General features: G+C 40.6%; 1 protein-coding gene across 3 annotated transcripts in view; it reads right to left on the bottom strand.

Moving 5' to 3' along the window:
- LOC108311670 (hydrocephalus-inducing protein homolog) overlaps positions 1-17,889 on the bottom strand; it is a 225,281-nt gene that overhangs the window by 3,002 nt on the left and 204,390 nt on the right. For all 3 annotated transcript variants that reach the window (XM_017539206.2, XM_037742244.1, XM_037742245.1), the window contains 4 exons: positions 12,194-12,432; positions 8,105-8,378; positions 5,854-5,997; positions 695-838 (listed from right to left, as the gene is read on the bottom strand). In XM_017539206.2, the coding sequence (XP_017394695.1) occupies positions 695-838; positions 5,854-5,997; positions 8,105-8,378; positions 12,194-12,432 (801 nt within the window). The remainder of the gene's footprint in view (positions 1-694; positions 839-5,853; positions 5,998-8,104; positions 8,379-12,193; positions 12,433-17,889) is intronic.

Here is a 17,889-nt window from a genome sequence, read left to right as displayed (position 1 = left end):
AAAAAAAAAAAAAAAAAGAAAAAAAGAAAAGAAAAAGAAAAAAGAAAAGAAAAGAAAGAAAAGAGAGGGAGGCTGAGCAAAATGGCACATGGCACTATTTTCTCTCTCAGTCCTCCTCTCCTAGAGTGTCACTGGCCCATGGACCTGCCATTCCCAATGGTGTCCTCACACCGTGCAGAGGATCATAGGGACAGTCTTGGAAGGTTGTTTAGAGAACACTGCATCCTGTTACAGACTAGTGGCCAGGACGAGCCCATAATCTCCTCCCTTAGCCCCACTCAGACTTCTCCGTAATCAGAAGTGGGCTCACTGGTCTGGGGACTGGACTTGGCTATTTCCTCATTTCCTTGAGCATGGAGGTTTGGTTGGACTTGAGGGAGGAGAATGAAAAGATCTTTTACTATCATCAGTAGGAAGTCACTGCTATCTGTGGATCGGCTGCATTAGAAGGGGCAGGAGTGAAGGGTGAATTTATTGAGCTGAAGTTCTCACCGCAAATGGTAATGTTCTACAGATTGGTAGTGGAATTGATTTACCACTCATTTTAAATTTTCTGTAGTCTTCCCTGTTTGCTTCCTGGATCCTTTACATCTTTCTGAGCTGAAGTTGGGTGGTGTATCATTACTTTTTTCTTCCTTTATCACACCCTGCCCCACCCCCGACAGCTTGCTAGAACAGCCCCCTGTTAAGGTACCTCAGGAGTTGCCGGCAGCAGGGATTTATCAGTCTCACATATAAAGAAGGGTCCAGATGTTGACAGCAACAAGTTTACGGGCAGGGTGGAAATGTTCTTTATGGCCAAGGGCTGGTAATCAGATTTCAGGATAGTGTTAGGTTTCTGCAAAAACAGAAAAAGAGGAAACAAATCAAGTTATGGTAAATACAGTAATCTTTAAGGAACAGTCTCAGTCTCAGGTTCACTGTTTAGAACAAATTTAGTGATCTTTCTCTTTTTCTGTGTGTGTGTGTGTGTGTGTGTGTGTATATAAGTAGATGTATACAAACATTTTTCCCCCTTGTAGAAGTTTAGATAAATCACGTGGAGGCCAGGCGTGGTGGCTCATACCTGTAATCCCAGAGCTGTGGGAGGCTGAGGATGGTGGATCAGCTGAGGTCAGGAGTTCGAGATCAACCTGGCCAACATGGTGAAGCCCTGTGTCTACTAAAAATACAAAAATTAGCCAGGCATGGTGGTGGGTACCTGTAATCCCAGCTACTCTGGAGGCTGAGGCACAAGGATTGCTTGAACTCGGGAGCTGGAGGTTGCAGTGAGCTGAGATTATACCACTGCACTCCAGCCTGGGTGATAGAGTGAGACTCAGTCTCAAGAAAAAAAAAAAAAAGATAAATCATGTGGAATGATGTGTGGTGGACTACTGAAAAATGGACCTACATAACCCAGACAACACAGATTAGATTTTTTACCCCCTTGGTGCTTAGTTGAAAAAAACCTACACAAGTCATGCTTCTGGATGGAACTATTATTATAGGGGTTTCCACAGTGTCACAAGACAAAGTCTAAAAAATTAGTTATATCTTATGCATAAATATAGCTATCATTATAATGAATAAAACATTTTTCCCTTGTATAATATTTTTCCATGCTCAAAATACCTGACTTGCAAATATCTTGTTATACTGACAAATGCTTACACCTACTTCCTGTAAACATTTCCTGTTAATACCAGGATAGTTGATTTTTAGAAGCATCTTTTTACTCTGTTAGATACATCAGATTTTTCAACTAGAAAGGGCAACAGAAATGAATCTTAAGTTGGAAGTTTCTGGCCAGGCTGGATTTTTCTCATTCTGATGTTGGGGCCCACACTATTCCCTAGAAAGGGCGTTCTTTAATATCAGAAGAGAGTGACCATGAGCCTCAATCGACGGCCTCCAAAAAGAACCTCCCTCCAATCATCCCCTTGGGTCTTCTGACAAGGCTAGCCTGTCTTTCCTAGGCCTCCTTGTTTTCATTCGCATTTTCTCTTTATGTCAATTTCAGTTACGCCCTCCTATTTTCGTATTTGGATCTGACTCTGTCTTCCAGTTCTGTGCCTAGCACAAAATTCCTTCCACTGTGGTTCCTGGATGAGCTTGGGTGACCAGTGTCCCTTGAGCCTCATGCCTTGGTCATACCCCATTAGTCCCCCTGTGCACTCCCAAGGTGACTTTAGGGGTCAGGTCTGGCATTTACCATGAGATGCCAACCTTTGTTTCCCTCCCTCTAGTATGGGGCAGCACAGAACTGGACTCACCTTGCCTTTGCGGGTTTTATACTATAGTTTAGGGAGGGATGAAGCAGCACTTTGGGGCCTACTAAGGCTGCATGGAGAACTGTCCACCCAGTGACCTTCCCTGAAGGCTGCTGTGTCACTGCAGATGGCTTTAAAGCGCAGCAGCCACACTTGGTTGGTTTTGTCAAGAGGCCATTTAGAGGCTACTGATGAGAAGGAGTGGAGCACAGAGAAGCCATTCTATTTTAAAATGACCCATTCTCTTTGAGTTGTTCGTCTCCCCAAATATCAGCAGACAGAATTTGCTGCTGGAACTTCATGAAGAAAAGTGGCTGCTAGTTTCAATTGACCTTTTCAATCCCACAGAGATGTGGTTTCATCTCCGTTGCTTATGAATGGTACGATAGTTATAAAGGAGATCAGATCTGAGGAAGCAGTTATAGAAAAATTCTTCCCATAGACAGGGTCTATATTATTATATTCTAATGTACCAAATTAGATGCACTGCCTTGAGCTGAAAACAAGGAGACAGAACTGATAATTGGATGTTACACAATTAAATCTGAATACTGAGACCTAACAAGTCTCTTGCATGCTGGGTAATGAAGTTGCGTTTCTTCATCGTCCCTGACACGGACTAAATGTGAGCAGGAAATAAAAATGAAAAATATAGCAATAGGACAGACTTCAAACTTCCCATCTTTGTGGGGAAGGAGAGAAGGGTGGAAAAAAATAAGGAGGGAATTGTAGCTCAATTCACTTTTTAATTCAATAAGAAGTTACTGCCATATTCAAAATGTTTCCATATTTTAATCTAGTAATAAACTCAAATAATAGACATTTAAACAAAAACATGTTCCCCCACTCTGCCCAAAGGCAAAAGGATATAAAGAGAAGAAAAAGAGTACTCCCCACACATTTTTATGAGAGTTTATGGGCTTAGAAAAATGTAATAAGAAACCAAGCTGCATATTTAACATATATTACAACGTCTTGCCCAGAATAGCTATTCAATCAATATTCACTGAGTTTTCTCCCAGTGGCGACATTCAGAGAAAATACGATGCCACCAACTTCAGTGCAGCTGTTGCCAGTAAATATCTTTCCTGATTACTTAAAAATGAAGAATTTAAAATGGAGCAATAAAGGGTAATAACTGTAGCAGGACCTCTTGTAGTATTTTCCTTTTACGTGTCTCATGGAGCTTGTTGACTTCATGTTCAGCTTGGGTTTGAGTGACAGGAAGTTAAACTAACAACGTCTACCTTCCCTACTCAGCTGTTAAGCCATGGTCTTTTAAAATTTAATTTAATTTAAGTTTATTTTATTTTAAGTCCTGGGATACATGTGTAGAGGTACAGGTTTGTTACATAGGTATACCTGTGCCATGGTGGTTTGCTGCACCTGTCAAACTGTCATCTAGGTTTTAATCCCCACATGCATTAGGTATGTGTCGTAATGTTATCCCTCCCTAGCTCCTCACCTTCCAATAGGCCCTGATGTGTGATGTTCCCCTCCCTGTGTCCATGTGTTCTCACTGTTCAACTCCTGCTTATGAGTGAGAACATGTGATGTTTGGTTTTCTGTTCCTGTGTCAGTTTGCTGAGAATGATAAGCCATGGTCTTTGCTGTATCTTTTCTGCCTTATATATTGTAGGTGTCTGATAAACCTGCTCAAAAGTTACTTGATGATTTGAACTGAACTTGTGCCTCTTGCCTCTCCTACTAGACCACAAGCTCCTTTCTTCATCTCCTAGCAGAACATCTTCCCCATGGTGTGATACTCAATAGATACTAATTTGTTTTAATGAACAAAATATGATGGAATCCACTACCAAAATAAATGGTCTTGAACATTCTTCTGCAAACCTCCAGGTAATGAAAGGCACCCCAGTTGATTCCCCATGACTGGTTAGGCACCACCACACCCAGTGCTTTTGTGGGACAGCACAGATCACACTGTGGGACAGTGACTTCCTTAATGCTTGGTCTTCCCAGAAGGCTGTGAAGTTTATCAGGGAGGACTCTTCTCACTGTTGTATCTCTAGCCCCCAACATTGTGCCTAGCACGTGATAGGCCTTAACAAACATTCTACTCAGCGGCCAGCATGATGGTTTCAGTGAATCAATCTGACCATGTCACTCCCTTCCTGGAAGCCCTCCAATGGCCATCGAGAACAAAACCCAAAGTTCAGATAATGCCTCCGAGGCAGGCTGCACGTCCCCAGATGGAACTTTTGCCATCCTTGGCACATTCTCTGTCCAAGGTGGCCTTTCCTAACCCGAGCCCTTTGCATGAGCTATTCCCTCTGCCTACAATTCTCTCCTCGTCCCTTGTCACCAGACTAGCTTCTATTTCTACTTCGAGTCTCCACTTGAGGCACTTGCTCAAGAAGGCCATCCATGACCACATGGACAGGCAAGGCCATATCTCCAGACACATGCCCTCCCAGCACCTTGCACCTCTTCTTCATAGCACTGTTTATAACAGTGACTTAAACAATTATATTTGAATAATTTGTTTACAGTCTATAACCTGAACCAGTCTTTTAGCTTTGGTTCTATCTGGTTCTCCAGATTTTCAGTACCAGCTCAATCCCCAACTCAGAACGGACATTCCTTACATGTCTTGAATGGTCACTGATTCTGCATGGAAACCTGCCTAGGAGTAGGTCAAACCTACTGTGATAGCTCCTCCACCCTACCACTTCACTATCCTGACCCCCTGCCCTCACCTTCCCTCCCTTGTCCCCTAACTCTGACATTTACTTTCTGCCCTTATGTAGAGTCATTTAAGTTAAAGAGTGGGAATCTAATACTTGAAGTTGATTATTCTCCAGCTTAACCTGTATCTCAGTGTCTTCGTGTGAGATACAGCCCAGAGCATCTGTATAAACACCCTTTTTGAATGAATATTAAATTAATCCTGCTACATGTTAATAGGAGAATTTGCTTTGGCTAAAAACTGCATGTTTTTCTACCACAGACTTGCTGGCTGGTCGCTGCTGATCCTGCGTATGATAACCTGCTTTAAGATTGGGTTCACAGTAGCTATAGAAACAAACCGAAGACTGAGCAGAGCTGTACCCCGAAAGCAATGGATGCTACCATGGTAACTCAGGGCTACGCACAATCCTTGCACAATCATGGGAATGATAACAGAACCTGCTGCATACAATTGCTGTGAGGGACTCTTGGGAAAATGTATATAAAGAACGTGGCTCCATGTCTAGCATATGCTAATCAATAAGTGGTAGCTATTCTTACTGATTATTATGATTATTGATAATACTCCAATCCTTTCTTTGCCTTGAGTTTATTTTACCTGATTAAAGTAACATGACTAAAATGCATACTCAGTGCACTGGAATACCACTTCCCTTAAGTCTTAGACATCAGGAATGATACAAATAGAATTTCCACAGCAACTTACATGTCAAATGATTGTAGGTTTAGATTCAGATTTTTTAGTTGAATGTGTACTGGTCTCTGAAGCTTAAAAAACATGGGCTGAGTAATGGGTGGAAAATGATGCCTGTTCATTTAGCTTTCAAAATGGCAATGTAAAAATGCTGACCCCAGTCGGAGTACCCAGCCCTCGCTAGCACACCCCACTGACCTTCTCCAGTCGGTAGATGAGCTGTTTGGTGGAGAGCTGGATGAGAGGCGCAATGAACTCGCAGGTGATGCTCACAGTCATCAACAAGCTCTTCCCCTTCTGCGTCCCGATGATGGCGTGGCACACCAGCTTCTCTTTAACTATCTGCCAATGAGATAAGCCAGCATTTTGGGAAGAACTATAACTTAATACTTAATCAGAATACTTATTTACCCACTGAGAGAAAACTGATTCCCAACTTCCTGCCCAGGGACACAAGGAAGAGCACATTTTTCTGAATAGCACGTTTCGGGGACTGCTCTTTGTCACATGATTATGTTATTGTTAGTTAAACATGACTTCGATGGATTCTGTATTTATTTCTGACTGCCCTGGGGCAGTTGATTTACATTCAGTTCTATATATATAGTTTTATTATGGTCTATTATACATCAGGAGCTGTGTTGGGTGCTGGGAGTACAAAACAGTGATGAACAACACAGATAAAATATTTCATGGGGCTTATAGTTCAATGGTAGTTACATGATTTTTTATTAAACTATTGCAAACTGTAATTGAAAAACTTTTGACTTTCTTTTTTTTTTTGAGATGGAGTTTTGCTCTTGTTGCCCAGGCTGAAGTGCAATGGTATGATCTCAGCTCATTATAACCTCTGCCTCCTGGGTTTAAGCAATTCTCCTGCCTCAGCCTCCCAAGTAGCTGGGATTACAGGCCCACGCCACCAACCTGGCTAATTTTGTGCTTTTAGTAGAGACGGGGTTTCTCCATATTGGTCAGGCTGGTCTTGAACTCCCAACTTTAGGTGATCCGCCTGCCTTTGTCCCTCAGAGTGCTGGGATTATAGGCATCAGCCACCATGCCCGACCAAATTTTTGCCTTTTATACTTAAACATCTAAAGATAATGCATTAGAAATTAATATTTCCTTGGACTCAAAAAGCCTGGATTTTCATAAAGCAGAAAGACTCAAAAGTGAATTTGCAGCATCAGGAGGATATACTGAAGAGTGCTCAGGTTAGGGATGTGAATGCATTCCAATCTCTCCTCAATTATGTAGCATGATTTAGAAGAACATTCAAGGAAGCTTTTAGTAAAGCTTAAGCTGAGTTTACTCCCCCAACAGCTCAGATTTAAAGCCTTTAAAAATACGGCCAACTCTTGATAACCACATTAGAATTATGCTCTTCCAACAGGCTGTCAGTGTCTTCAGATAAGGGGCTGTGTTCTATTCATCTTTGTATCCTCAGTGCCTAGCACAGTATTTGTCACATGGTCTACACACAATACTGTCTGAGTAACAGACAGAAGGAACACATTACCTTTTCGATAATGAGAGATAACCCCCCTTTTTTTGGACTGAGCATGTGTTTTACCTGAAAATACTCTATGAAGAAATAACCTAATGAAATAAATTGAATCTGTGACCTTAGAGAAGCAAGCAATGGACTAGCTTTCCAGCTGTGTCTACTGGGAGACAAAGGTCTTACTGCTTCCCATTTTATGTGAGGAAAAGTCAGTATCACCTCCAAATTTGGCAACACAAGCAGGATCTTAAGCATTCATCCTTTCTCATCTACAAGGTCTGCATTTTGTGGGGAGGGAGAAACTCTTAAGTGACTTTAAAAGCCTTTCCTTTAGTTTTTTAATGATTTCCACATCTGCAAGAGAATAGGGATAAACAGACACATGATTTGGATTTACTGAAATATTTTACGTAGAATGTATGGAGATCATGTAAACAAAGGCAAGGAATCAGAGTTGTTGAAGATAAATGTGACTCCTTAATTAATGCATAAACAGACAATGTTTTGAAACCGGGGTTGTAGTCAGGCTGGGAGGAAAGGAACAGGGTGTCCCAATACCTGAATAGGAGAGGCAGCTCAGAGTATCTGTATAAACACCCTTTTTGAATGAATATTAAATTAATCCTGCTACATGTTAATAGGAGAATTTGCTTTGGCTGAAAACTGGATGTTTTTCTACCACAGACTTGCTGGCTGGTCGCTGCTGATCCTGCGTATGATAACCTGCTTTAAGATTGGGTTCACAGTAGCTATAGAAACAAACCGAAGACTGAGCAGAGCTGTACCCTGAAAGCAATGGATGCTACCATGGTAACTCAGGGCTACGCGCAATCCTTGAGAAACCATATCCTTCCTCGGATAAATGTCAAGGGATGTTCCTAAGAAATAGATATCGTAGAGATTTATTCAGGAAAAAAACAATAGCTTCCAAATGTGCTGTTCCCTTACCCTGGGAGTAGCAGAATAGCCTTCAAGTATCACATCGATTGTCTGGTCTGGGTACAGCTCCATCCTGGTGGGGTGGAGCTGAAACACGGGGCTCTGTGGATCCCTGGGCTCCTGAAAGCCACTGGGCTGAGGCCGGCCATGAGCATGTCCCTTCTTAACCTGTCCCTTCTTACTCAGCTTGGCCTGGGGATGGAAGCTATCATTCATCCAGAACAACTGTTGGACCCGACGTCCCTTGTTGATCAACTTGAAGCGGTAATAATGGGTATCCAGGCTGGAAAAGAAGAGGCAGGTATTAAGAGGATTCAGTTTAGGGATGTTCTGTTCAGCTCTACACCCTTGGGATTTACTCCTCTGTAAGTACTTAAAAAAGTGAGCAACAAAGTAAGACTTTTTTTTTTTTAACATAGGAAGACTAAGTCATGATGCCACTAGGAACTAACCAGTGATGGGACAAGGTAGTATCTACTTAAGGGGACAACAGCTGTGGAATCACAGACCTGGGTTTGGTCCCAGAGTTGGCATCACCAGGTAAGGGGCTGTGGAAAATCCCCACTCCCGCTCAGTCCTCCCCAGCAGGCTCCACACACTGCAGGACACACACAGTTCACGTGAAAAGCAATCCCAGTTAGAGAAATAGCTCCGAGGAGTGAAAGGAAAGCAGAATATCTGCTGGAGGAGAAGCAGGTTTCAAGCTGTGCTGAGTAAATGATTCCTGGCTGAGTGGAACGTCCTGTGATGATGGGCTCAATTTGGAGTAAACTTTGAAGAAAAACAATGCATATTCTCTAAGCTTTAACAAAGACCAGGGGGACTGCGATGGGCCAGAACGCCACCAAGATTGGTCACCTACCTCACAGTAATGTGCTTTAAAGATGTTGCAATTTCATTTATTCACTTGTTCCTCATTCATTCACATATTCCACAAATATTTATTAAGAACAACCTGACTGCCTGGCTATTTGCTAAAAAAACTGGGATTTCTAAGATATTGGATATGGTTCAAATGTGTTTTTGTTTGTTTGGGCTTTTTTTTTCTCACAGGCTTACTTTAAAATATTTTCTTAGGGAAAAACTCATCTCAGGACTGTTTTTTATTTTTTTAAATTTTACTAGGCTTTGAGATTTCATCCCATCTGTTCCTCCTTAGGAAATGACATCATGCCTGGTAAGCTGAACCATCAAATAAAGAATCAGAAGGAATATTTGCTAGTTGACAGGTATAACCATTTCTATCTAAATGTGTTGTGAATATGTGTCCACAGGACATGCTCAAGAGAGCTTCTTTACTTGGCAGTTTATGGCTAACAGTAGGCTTTTAGGGAAAATAATAAACAACATATACTGTTTATACAAACCATATACTGTTTATAAAAAACACATACTGTTTATAAAGACTAGGCAGGATGTCTGTTACTTATTCACAGTATATCTTTCAATCATTACGGCAAGGATTTACTACCATTTTATAGATCAAGAAACGGGAGCTCTGAAAACCTAAGGGAGTTGCCTAAAAATATGCAATTAGAGCCCGGTGCAGTGGCTCATGCCTGTAATCCCAGCACTTTGAGAGGCCGAGGCGGGTGGATCACCTGAGGTCAGGAGTTTGAGACCACCCTGAACCAACATGGAGAAATCCCATCTCTACAAAAAATACAAAAAATTAACCAGGTATGGTGGTGCATGCCTATAATTCCAGCTCCTTGAGAGGCTGAGGCGGGGGATCACTTGAACCGGGGAGGCAGAGATTGTGGTGAGCTGAGATCATGCCACTGCACTCCAGCCTGGGCAACAAGAGCGAAACCCTGTCTCAAAAAAAAAAAAAATCAATTAGAAGGGGTGGCATATAGGTATGGGTATTTCTTTAGACCAGAGGTTGGCAAACTTTTTCTTTAAAGGGCTAAATAACAAACATTTTAGGTTTTTTGGGCTACATGGTCTCCTAACAGCTACTCAATTTTCCTTGCAGTATGAAAGCAGCTGTGGGCAATATGTTAAAAAATGGGCACGGCTATGTTCCAATAAAACTTTATTTACAAAAGCAGGCAAAGGGGTATAGTTTACCCAGCCCTGCTTTTGGCAGTTCTGGAGATTGCGGGGATCATGATTTTATGTCAAAAAGTTTAGGCAGAGGGCAAATTAGCAACTAAAGGCTACAGTTTGGTTTTATATTCATAGAAAACTGTTAGCTAACCCTCCAATTCCATGTAAGTGTCAGAATTTCCTTCGAAGGCACTTGACATTTGTAGATTTAAAATAACATGTAATGAGGAGTGGTTTGGCATGTATTGTTTTCTGCAATTATATTTGCGTGCACGACAAGCAATTTGAAACTAGAAGCACTGGTATGCAATCACAAACTACCCTAGCTTATGGCCAATAGACAGGCAGAGAGGAAGATGCTTATATTTAGTTGACTTGAAAAATATAATTGGATACTTGCCTAAAAGCATGGAGTTCAACCATGTGACTTGCTTTTTGCTTAATTTTCTACTAGTGTATGGTATTTTCAATCAAGTCCTATATTTTGTAGATGGAACAGAGGGAAGGATTTTCAGGAGGGCTCCTAACTGATTATTGTCAGTCACATCTTCTCCAAGCACAGCATATATGACTTGATTTCAGGGCCTGTGAGCCCAGAAGGTAGGGGGAGTACCCTTCTGGGATCTGTTCATAGTACTGCAACAAACAAGTTCAAATTTACCTGGCCCCAGGAGCCAACTAGGGATAGCTACATGACTCTCCTGAGGAATCAAGAATAATTCCCTGCACATACCCTCTACACTTAGCACTCAAACCTCATGTATATATTTATTTATTTAATTCAGGATGGGGTCTTGCTTTGTTGCCCATGCTGGAGTTGCAGTGGTGTGATCCTGGTTCACTATACCCTCAACGTCCCAGGTACAAACAATCCTCTCACCTCAGCCCCCCAAGTAGGTAGGACAACAAGCATGTGTCATCATGTGAGGCTAATTTTTTTTATTTTGTGGAGATGCAGGTCTCCCTCTGTTGCCCAGGCTGGTCTCCAATTCCTAGCCTCAAGCAATCCTCCCATCTCAGTCTCCCAAAGTAAAGTGCTGGGATCACAGGCATGAGCCACTAATCCTGGCCCAAGCCCTGTGTTCGTGTGTGTGTGTGTGTGTGTGTGTGTGTGTGTGTGTGTGTGTTTTAAGACGGGGTCTCACTCTGTCATCCAGGCTGGAGTGCAGTGGTGCGACCTTGGTTCACTGTAACCTCTGCCTCCTGGGTTCAAGTGATCCTCCTACCTCAGCCTCCTGAGTAGCTGAGACTACAGGTACCTGCCACCAAGCTCAGAATTTTTTATATTTTTTTATAGATGGGGTTTCACCATGTTGTCCAGGCTGGTCTTGAATTCCTCAGCTCAAGTGATCCTCTCGCCTTGGCCTCCCAAAGTGCTAGGATTATAGGTGTGAGCCACCGTGCCTAGCCCAAACTTCATTTTTATATCCACATTTAGATTGTTCTGCTCAGAGGTGTCTATACTGTACCACATCTTATCTACATATTTAGACCCTTTAGATTTTCCTGGGTCATCAGGCGAAGCCAATGGAAACCATCTCAGTTGTTGGTGCTATGGCGGGGAGTCGAGTAGAGGACATAACCTTTGAAAAAGCTGCTGGCTCTGCAATACCTGATAAGATACAATTGCAATAAATATTCACCTTCCTCGGTATGCTCTACTTAGGTTACCACTAAGCTGTATCTGTATTTTCTACATTTGTGGAGAGGGATTAGCAGTGTATTGGAATCAAAGAGGAGAAATTATGGTTGAGAGTCTAAATTAATCACAGAGTAGCCAGTTTGAGAGAAGAATGCATTTCCTACAAACTGTCTTCTTCTCGCATGTAGAGGGACATAGAGTAGAGAATGCAACCAAGCTATGACGAGAGTATGTCTTCTTGTTGCCGATGTACCCATCAGGAGGTGGAAGAGAGAGGACAGGAGAGGAGAGGGACTGAGGAGGCTCATTTTAATTACTTAAAATGATTTCTAAAGTAGAGGTGATGCTCAGCATATGCAGCATACGTGATTATCTATAAAAATTGGTGCATGAGATTTCCTTACCTAAAATGTGCCCCCAGATTGAGTTCTGGAGCAAAGGGCTTATCTGAAACAATAGTGGAACCAATTCCGGAAGCCTGAACAGGAATCCGATAGGTACTGCTATTTTCTATGTCCAAAATGACACAGTCTTTGAATGTCAGTATGTCATTCAGGTTGGCAGTCAGTGCCAGTTGAACATCAGTTTCTGGAGGAACCATGCCTTCACTGGGTTCAATTGTCCAGAGGGACTTTTTTTGTGCCTGTAACACAAGAGTACAAGTTAACAGGGAAGATATTCTTGGCTTTTCCTTCTATAGATGTCAAAGCCCTCTACACTTCAAATGGTTGGCACTGTGGAATTCAACGTCAGAGACAAACATTAGTTTTTGAATTAAAGCAGCTGGATGTTTGTTGGTTTTTCTTTTTTCAAAAAGCAATCTGATTCTGAAGAGCAAACCTACGATTTTACTTTTGAATACTCCGTGAAGAGTCTTTACATTTCTTTTCCAAGATAACAGCCCAATTCTCCAACAAGCTTATAATTATTATCTGCTATAATCTCCAGATTCTGAGATACCAACAGAATGCACAATATTCTTTATGGAGTTTGAAATTTTTATTTATTTTTCCTTTGTTTTTTTTTTTTTTTTTTTGTTTTTGCTTTCGTCTTCACATGGTAATCTCCTTTTTTGTCTCTTATTTATTTTTCCTTTTTTTTTTTTTTTTTTTTGGAGTTTGAAATTTTTAAACGAAATGTTTTTCAAATGCAAAATTTCTAATGCTATAGTGAGGATGAACCAATTTCATTAATAAGTACAATATTAGAAGTCACCTGGATTTCTAATAATTTATAACAATAATTAGCCTCATCAGAATTTCATTAGCTAAAATTGCAAACTTATTTTGAAATATAGTCATGTGTTGCTTAACGACAGGGACACATTCTGAGAAATGTGCCATTAGGCGATTTCGGTGCTGTGTGAACACTGTAGAGGGTACTTACACAAACTGAGATAGTGGAGCCTACTACACACCTAGGCTATGCGGTATAACCTATTGCTCCCAGGCTGAAAACCTGGACAGCGTGTTTCTGTACTGAATACTGTAGGCAACGGTAACACAGTAGTAAGTATTTGTTTATCTCAACATATCGTGGTTTCTCAGCCTCATCTGCATTTTCTGTTGGTTGTTTTCTGTGCTTCGTTTTTGATGCTTTCTTTTGAGCTGTCTTCCAGTTCACTAGTTCTCTCTTCAGCTATGTGTAATATGCTATTAAACACATCTATTCTGTCCTTAAATTTGATTTCTGTATTTTTGAATTCAGGTGTTGGTATTTTATATTTTTACAAGGTTTTCATCTCTTGAGGACTTTTATAATTCTGACTATGACATTCAACTTATTAGCTACTACTACTAATAATTAAGGACTACTCCTCCTAGCCCTTCCGAGTCTTCTGCAAATTTAATGGGCAAATTGTTTTTGGACTTTTCAAGTAAATATAACAAATACATATTCAATGGCTCTGAGGTCCAGGGAAATACATAAACACCCCAAGGAGCTGACAGCAATGACAGTAGTGAAACCAATATTTCAACAACAGAAGCGGAATTCAGAAGGAAGCCAGAGTGAAAGTGCTTCAGGGGAATCTAAAGAACAAGAGCAGAGGATGTTGAAACCCTTTGAATATCTGACAAATGTACCACACAAATTTTCTTTTCTCTCCAAATGTGAAATTGGGCTTAATTATCAGGTGGTGTGATTCCTGATTATATTGCACTATATTATTAATATTAATAAAATTTTAATTTGTTTAATTGCCTACATAAACAATTGCCTCAAAGTTAATAAGCATCTAATAAAAAACACCCTTTTGAATGAGGTCATGCCCTTTGCAGGGACATGGATGGAGATGGAAGCCATTATCCTCAGCAAACTAACACAGGAACATAAAACCAAACACTACACGTTCTCACTTACAACTGGGAGCTGAATAATAAGAACGCATGGACACAAGGAGGGGAACAACACATACTGGGGCCTGTTGGGGCAGGGGCGGGGCAGGGAGAGGGAGAGCATCAGGAAAAATAGCTAATGCATACTGGGCTTAATACCTAGGTGATGGGTTGAAAGTGCAGAAAACCACCATGGCACACATTTACCTATGTAACAAACCTACACAGCCTGCACATATTCCCTGGAACTTAAAATAAGAAAATAAATCCTATCCTGATTTTGACTGCTTTGTCATTTAGGTCAATTCTGAAAGTCCTGCTTTATTTTGGGAAAGGCATTAATAAGAAGTATGTATGTGGATTAATCTTCATAGAAAATATTTAGTGATTACCAATATGCACTGAGAAAAAGCTGCAAAAGAAGAGATGTGGAGACTATTTAGATGCTTCCAGGAAAACTGAGAGGAAAAGTCACATTCTCCAATTCATCAGAAAAGAGTCTGTCTGATTTTTCCTTCATGAACGTTCCTTGTGAATCTCCCAGGAAGATTTGTGAAGGTTCCTGAATTAGGTAGCTCAGAAGCCCTCCAAAGTCACACATACAGAAGAAAACAATGGATTTGAAAACAAATGCAAATTTTCCTATTTGAGCAGGACTCTAGAGGACATTCCAGTCTAAGATCATCCTTCTTTGATTTAATTCTATGATATGCTTCTCCTAGCAAAAGGAAAAAAAGGAAAAATGTAAAAACACATGTAGCTCTATGGGGGCTCAAGTACAATGGACTGGAAACCTCCTGATGAACTTAGGTCAGAGTTGCACTGATGATCTCTGTAAGTGACATAAATGTACACTGCAGACTGCAGGCAAGAGTTAGAGTTTTCAGCCAGGCAGAGTCTCACAGGGTGACAGTGCCTTGGAATGTCACCAAAATGCTGGTCTGGCGCCAGTGCAGATTTAAAAAAATAGATTTGGTCAGTGGGCCCAATGGTCACTCTTTGGAATAGGCTCACAGGTACTTAAATAAGGATAATCTAATATTTAAAGCAAAATGTCAATTTCCCAACTTATAATTGAGGACAAATGTAAGACAGAGCAGAAAGCTAGTTACATTTCTTCCTGGTTTGAAAATCTGCATAGGAAATAAGTAAATTGCATTTTAAAATTTAAATGAATTAAATAAAGGAAAGAAGAACATTTCTCAAGGTTTTAAATTGTATATAAATGAGGATGTTGATGAATGATAATGAGGAAATTTTAATGTTGGTATTAAGGGAAACTACAGATATAACTCTAAGTCAAGAGTCCTATTTTTACTCATGATCTTCAAATATGGAAAATCCCAAAGAGACAGAAATAGGAAAAAACAAAAAACAAAAAACAAAACACTAAACATTAAGTACCACAGTAGATAAAGTAGGACCTGGATGGAGATGTTTGTATGATAAATGTCTGTATTCAAAGGACGTGTATGAACAAAATGCTGAATCTTGTATTTGTATTTTTTCAAAATTTTCTCTATAACTTTCCTACTCATACTAACTTGGTTCCAGCAGAGTACTAAAATATTCAGAAAACAGTAAACAAAGTCTCTGTCTTTCCAGAGCATTAATCTGTATTTGTTTATAATTTTGTATTAAAATATTAGTAAAAGATAATAATCATAAATTTAACTTTCAGGACTGTAGCTCAATTATTATTGGCAAAAGAAACTATAAGGATTGAATGTTACAATGTTCTATCCATATTTAAGTTCAAAGAAATAATTTCTGATGCAGCTTCCTAGTTTATCAAAAGAAACATTTTAACAATCTCAAAGTGAAAACACTAAAATCCTCTAACACATTAATCATAGAAAATGACATAAAATGTGTTCTAAAAGCTATAAGCGTACATTCCATTTTCTACAGACATTTTAAAATGGATCAAGGTAGCTTCATTTCATCTTGAATTTATATTACAGTAGATAGGAATCTTTGACTTTTATCATTTTCAGTTGGCCATACACAATCAAAGCAATACATGGAAATGGATTTCTCATGCTTGAGCAACCAGACCTTCTCCTTTCTTAGAACTGTTTTTCCTACTTGCTGTTTTGAAATTCTAGGCTATTATTTTAGATAGCTTTATGGTAGCTGTTGTAACAGAGAGACCCCTGAGGCTCAATGGCTTTCTACAACAGAAGCTTATTTCTGGCCCACGTGAATTCCAATTGGTGACAGGCGTGAGTGAGGATGGGCTTCTATTCTATTTAGCCATTCAAGGATCTCTACTGAACAGATTCGATTCTGACATATTTAACCGTTGGTTTCCAAGAGATAGATATTGACATCCAGCTGGCTAGTAAGAGAAGAAAGAGAAATGAGGGTTATGTGCTAGGACTTTATGCATCATGCCTGGAAGCGATGCACATCAATTCTGCTCACTTCCACTGACCAGAGCTGAGTCAATGCAGTCTAACTCCAATGGAGGTTGGGAAATGTAGTCTATCCCTGCGTCCAGAGTAAAGAGAGATGGGTGTGATGAGCTGCTAGCTGCTCTCTGCCAAAGCTTCCTTGTTGGTTCACTTTACTACATCCTCACATCTTCCCCCAACTCTCCCAGATCTCAGATTTTGAAAGGTGAAGAGCTCACTCCATCAGAACACAGATCCTATGGGAACTGGCTTTCAGCCCCTATGGGAACTGCAGGCCTAGGGTCACATCCATCTGCTTTAGGACAAATGGAGGGGCAGCTGGAGAGAAAAATAAAAGGTCTAGGCAAGAGGATCTTACTTTCTTTACCCTTCTTCCCAAATTGGTGGCCTGTTAGCATCCTACATAGTTTTGCTCATTTATGAGACTCAGCTTACAATGAAAACATAAATCAATGCCATTTTTGGCCTTTTATCAAAAAGCAAAACGCCTTGCTGACAGAGTACTGACAACGTCATCTTTCTTATTCCAATCATTTGTTTTCCTCCTCTAGCTGGTAGCACAGGCCAATCCTCTGTTCACGATGAAGTGAGAGTGTCATCAGCATAAGTGCTATTTCAAGTCAGGGGACATTAGTTTTCAATGGATGTGTACCATTTCTCTTCTGTTTCCTGCTGACAAAGGTTGGCTCTTCTGGATAGACCTGAAGTTGTTCTTCAGAGCTGAATTGGTGAGTTTTCTGATGACGCTTATTAATCAATGCTTGGCATGAAACCAGACAGCAAAATATATCATAGAATCCAAGACCAAGGCACATTAAAATGCCAGACGCTAAGGCATCGGACTATTCTTACCTTACACGAGTCAGCCTCTAAACTAGTCTATCACACTTCTGTCTCTTTGGTGGCTGACTTTTAGGACTATCCTTTGCTTTTAGGGAGTGCTTGGTCAGTGTGACATCTGTTATTAGATGGAAAATTTGACTAAAAAAGGAAAGAACAAATGATAATCATCATAGCTATCGAGGCCATTTTATGAGTTTTCCAGAACCACAATAGGGCAAAATAGCAGCTGACAGAAATAGGCTGGGAAGGAGGGTGCTGAAGGAAAGGGATGTGGGTTTGAGTCCCCACTCTGCTGCTTTCCAGATGTGGAACTTTGGGAGGTCTCCTCTCAACATATGCCTGGTCTCAGGCTTCTCATCTTTAGCTCAGGATACTGATGGTACCTTCCGTATGGAACTGTGGGGATGGATAAGTGAGAGAGTGCAGGTAAAATCTCCGCACAGTGCTTGGCACAAAGCAAGTCCTCAAGAACGGAAGCTATTGTTATCATTTTCCCCAAGTCTG

This window comes from Cebus imitator, unplaced genomic scaffold (genome assembly GCF_001604975.1).
Source record: "Cebus imitator isolate Cc_AM_T3 unplaced genomic scaffold, Cebus_imitator-1.0 Scaffold117, whole genome shotgun sequence".
NCBI lineage: Eukaryota > Metazoa > Chordata > Mammalia > Primates > Cebidae > Cebus > Cebus imitator.
Note: the sequence above shows the minus strand (reverse complement) of the source record. Positions and strands in the feature narration are given on the sequence as shown.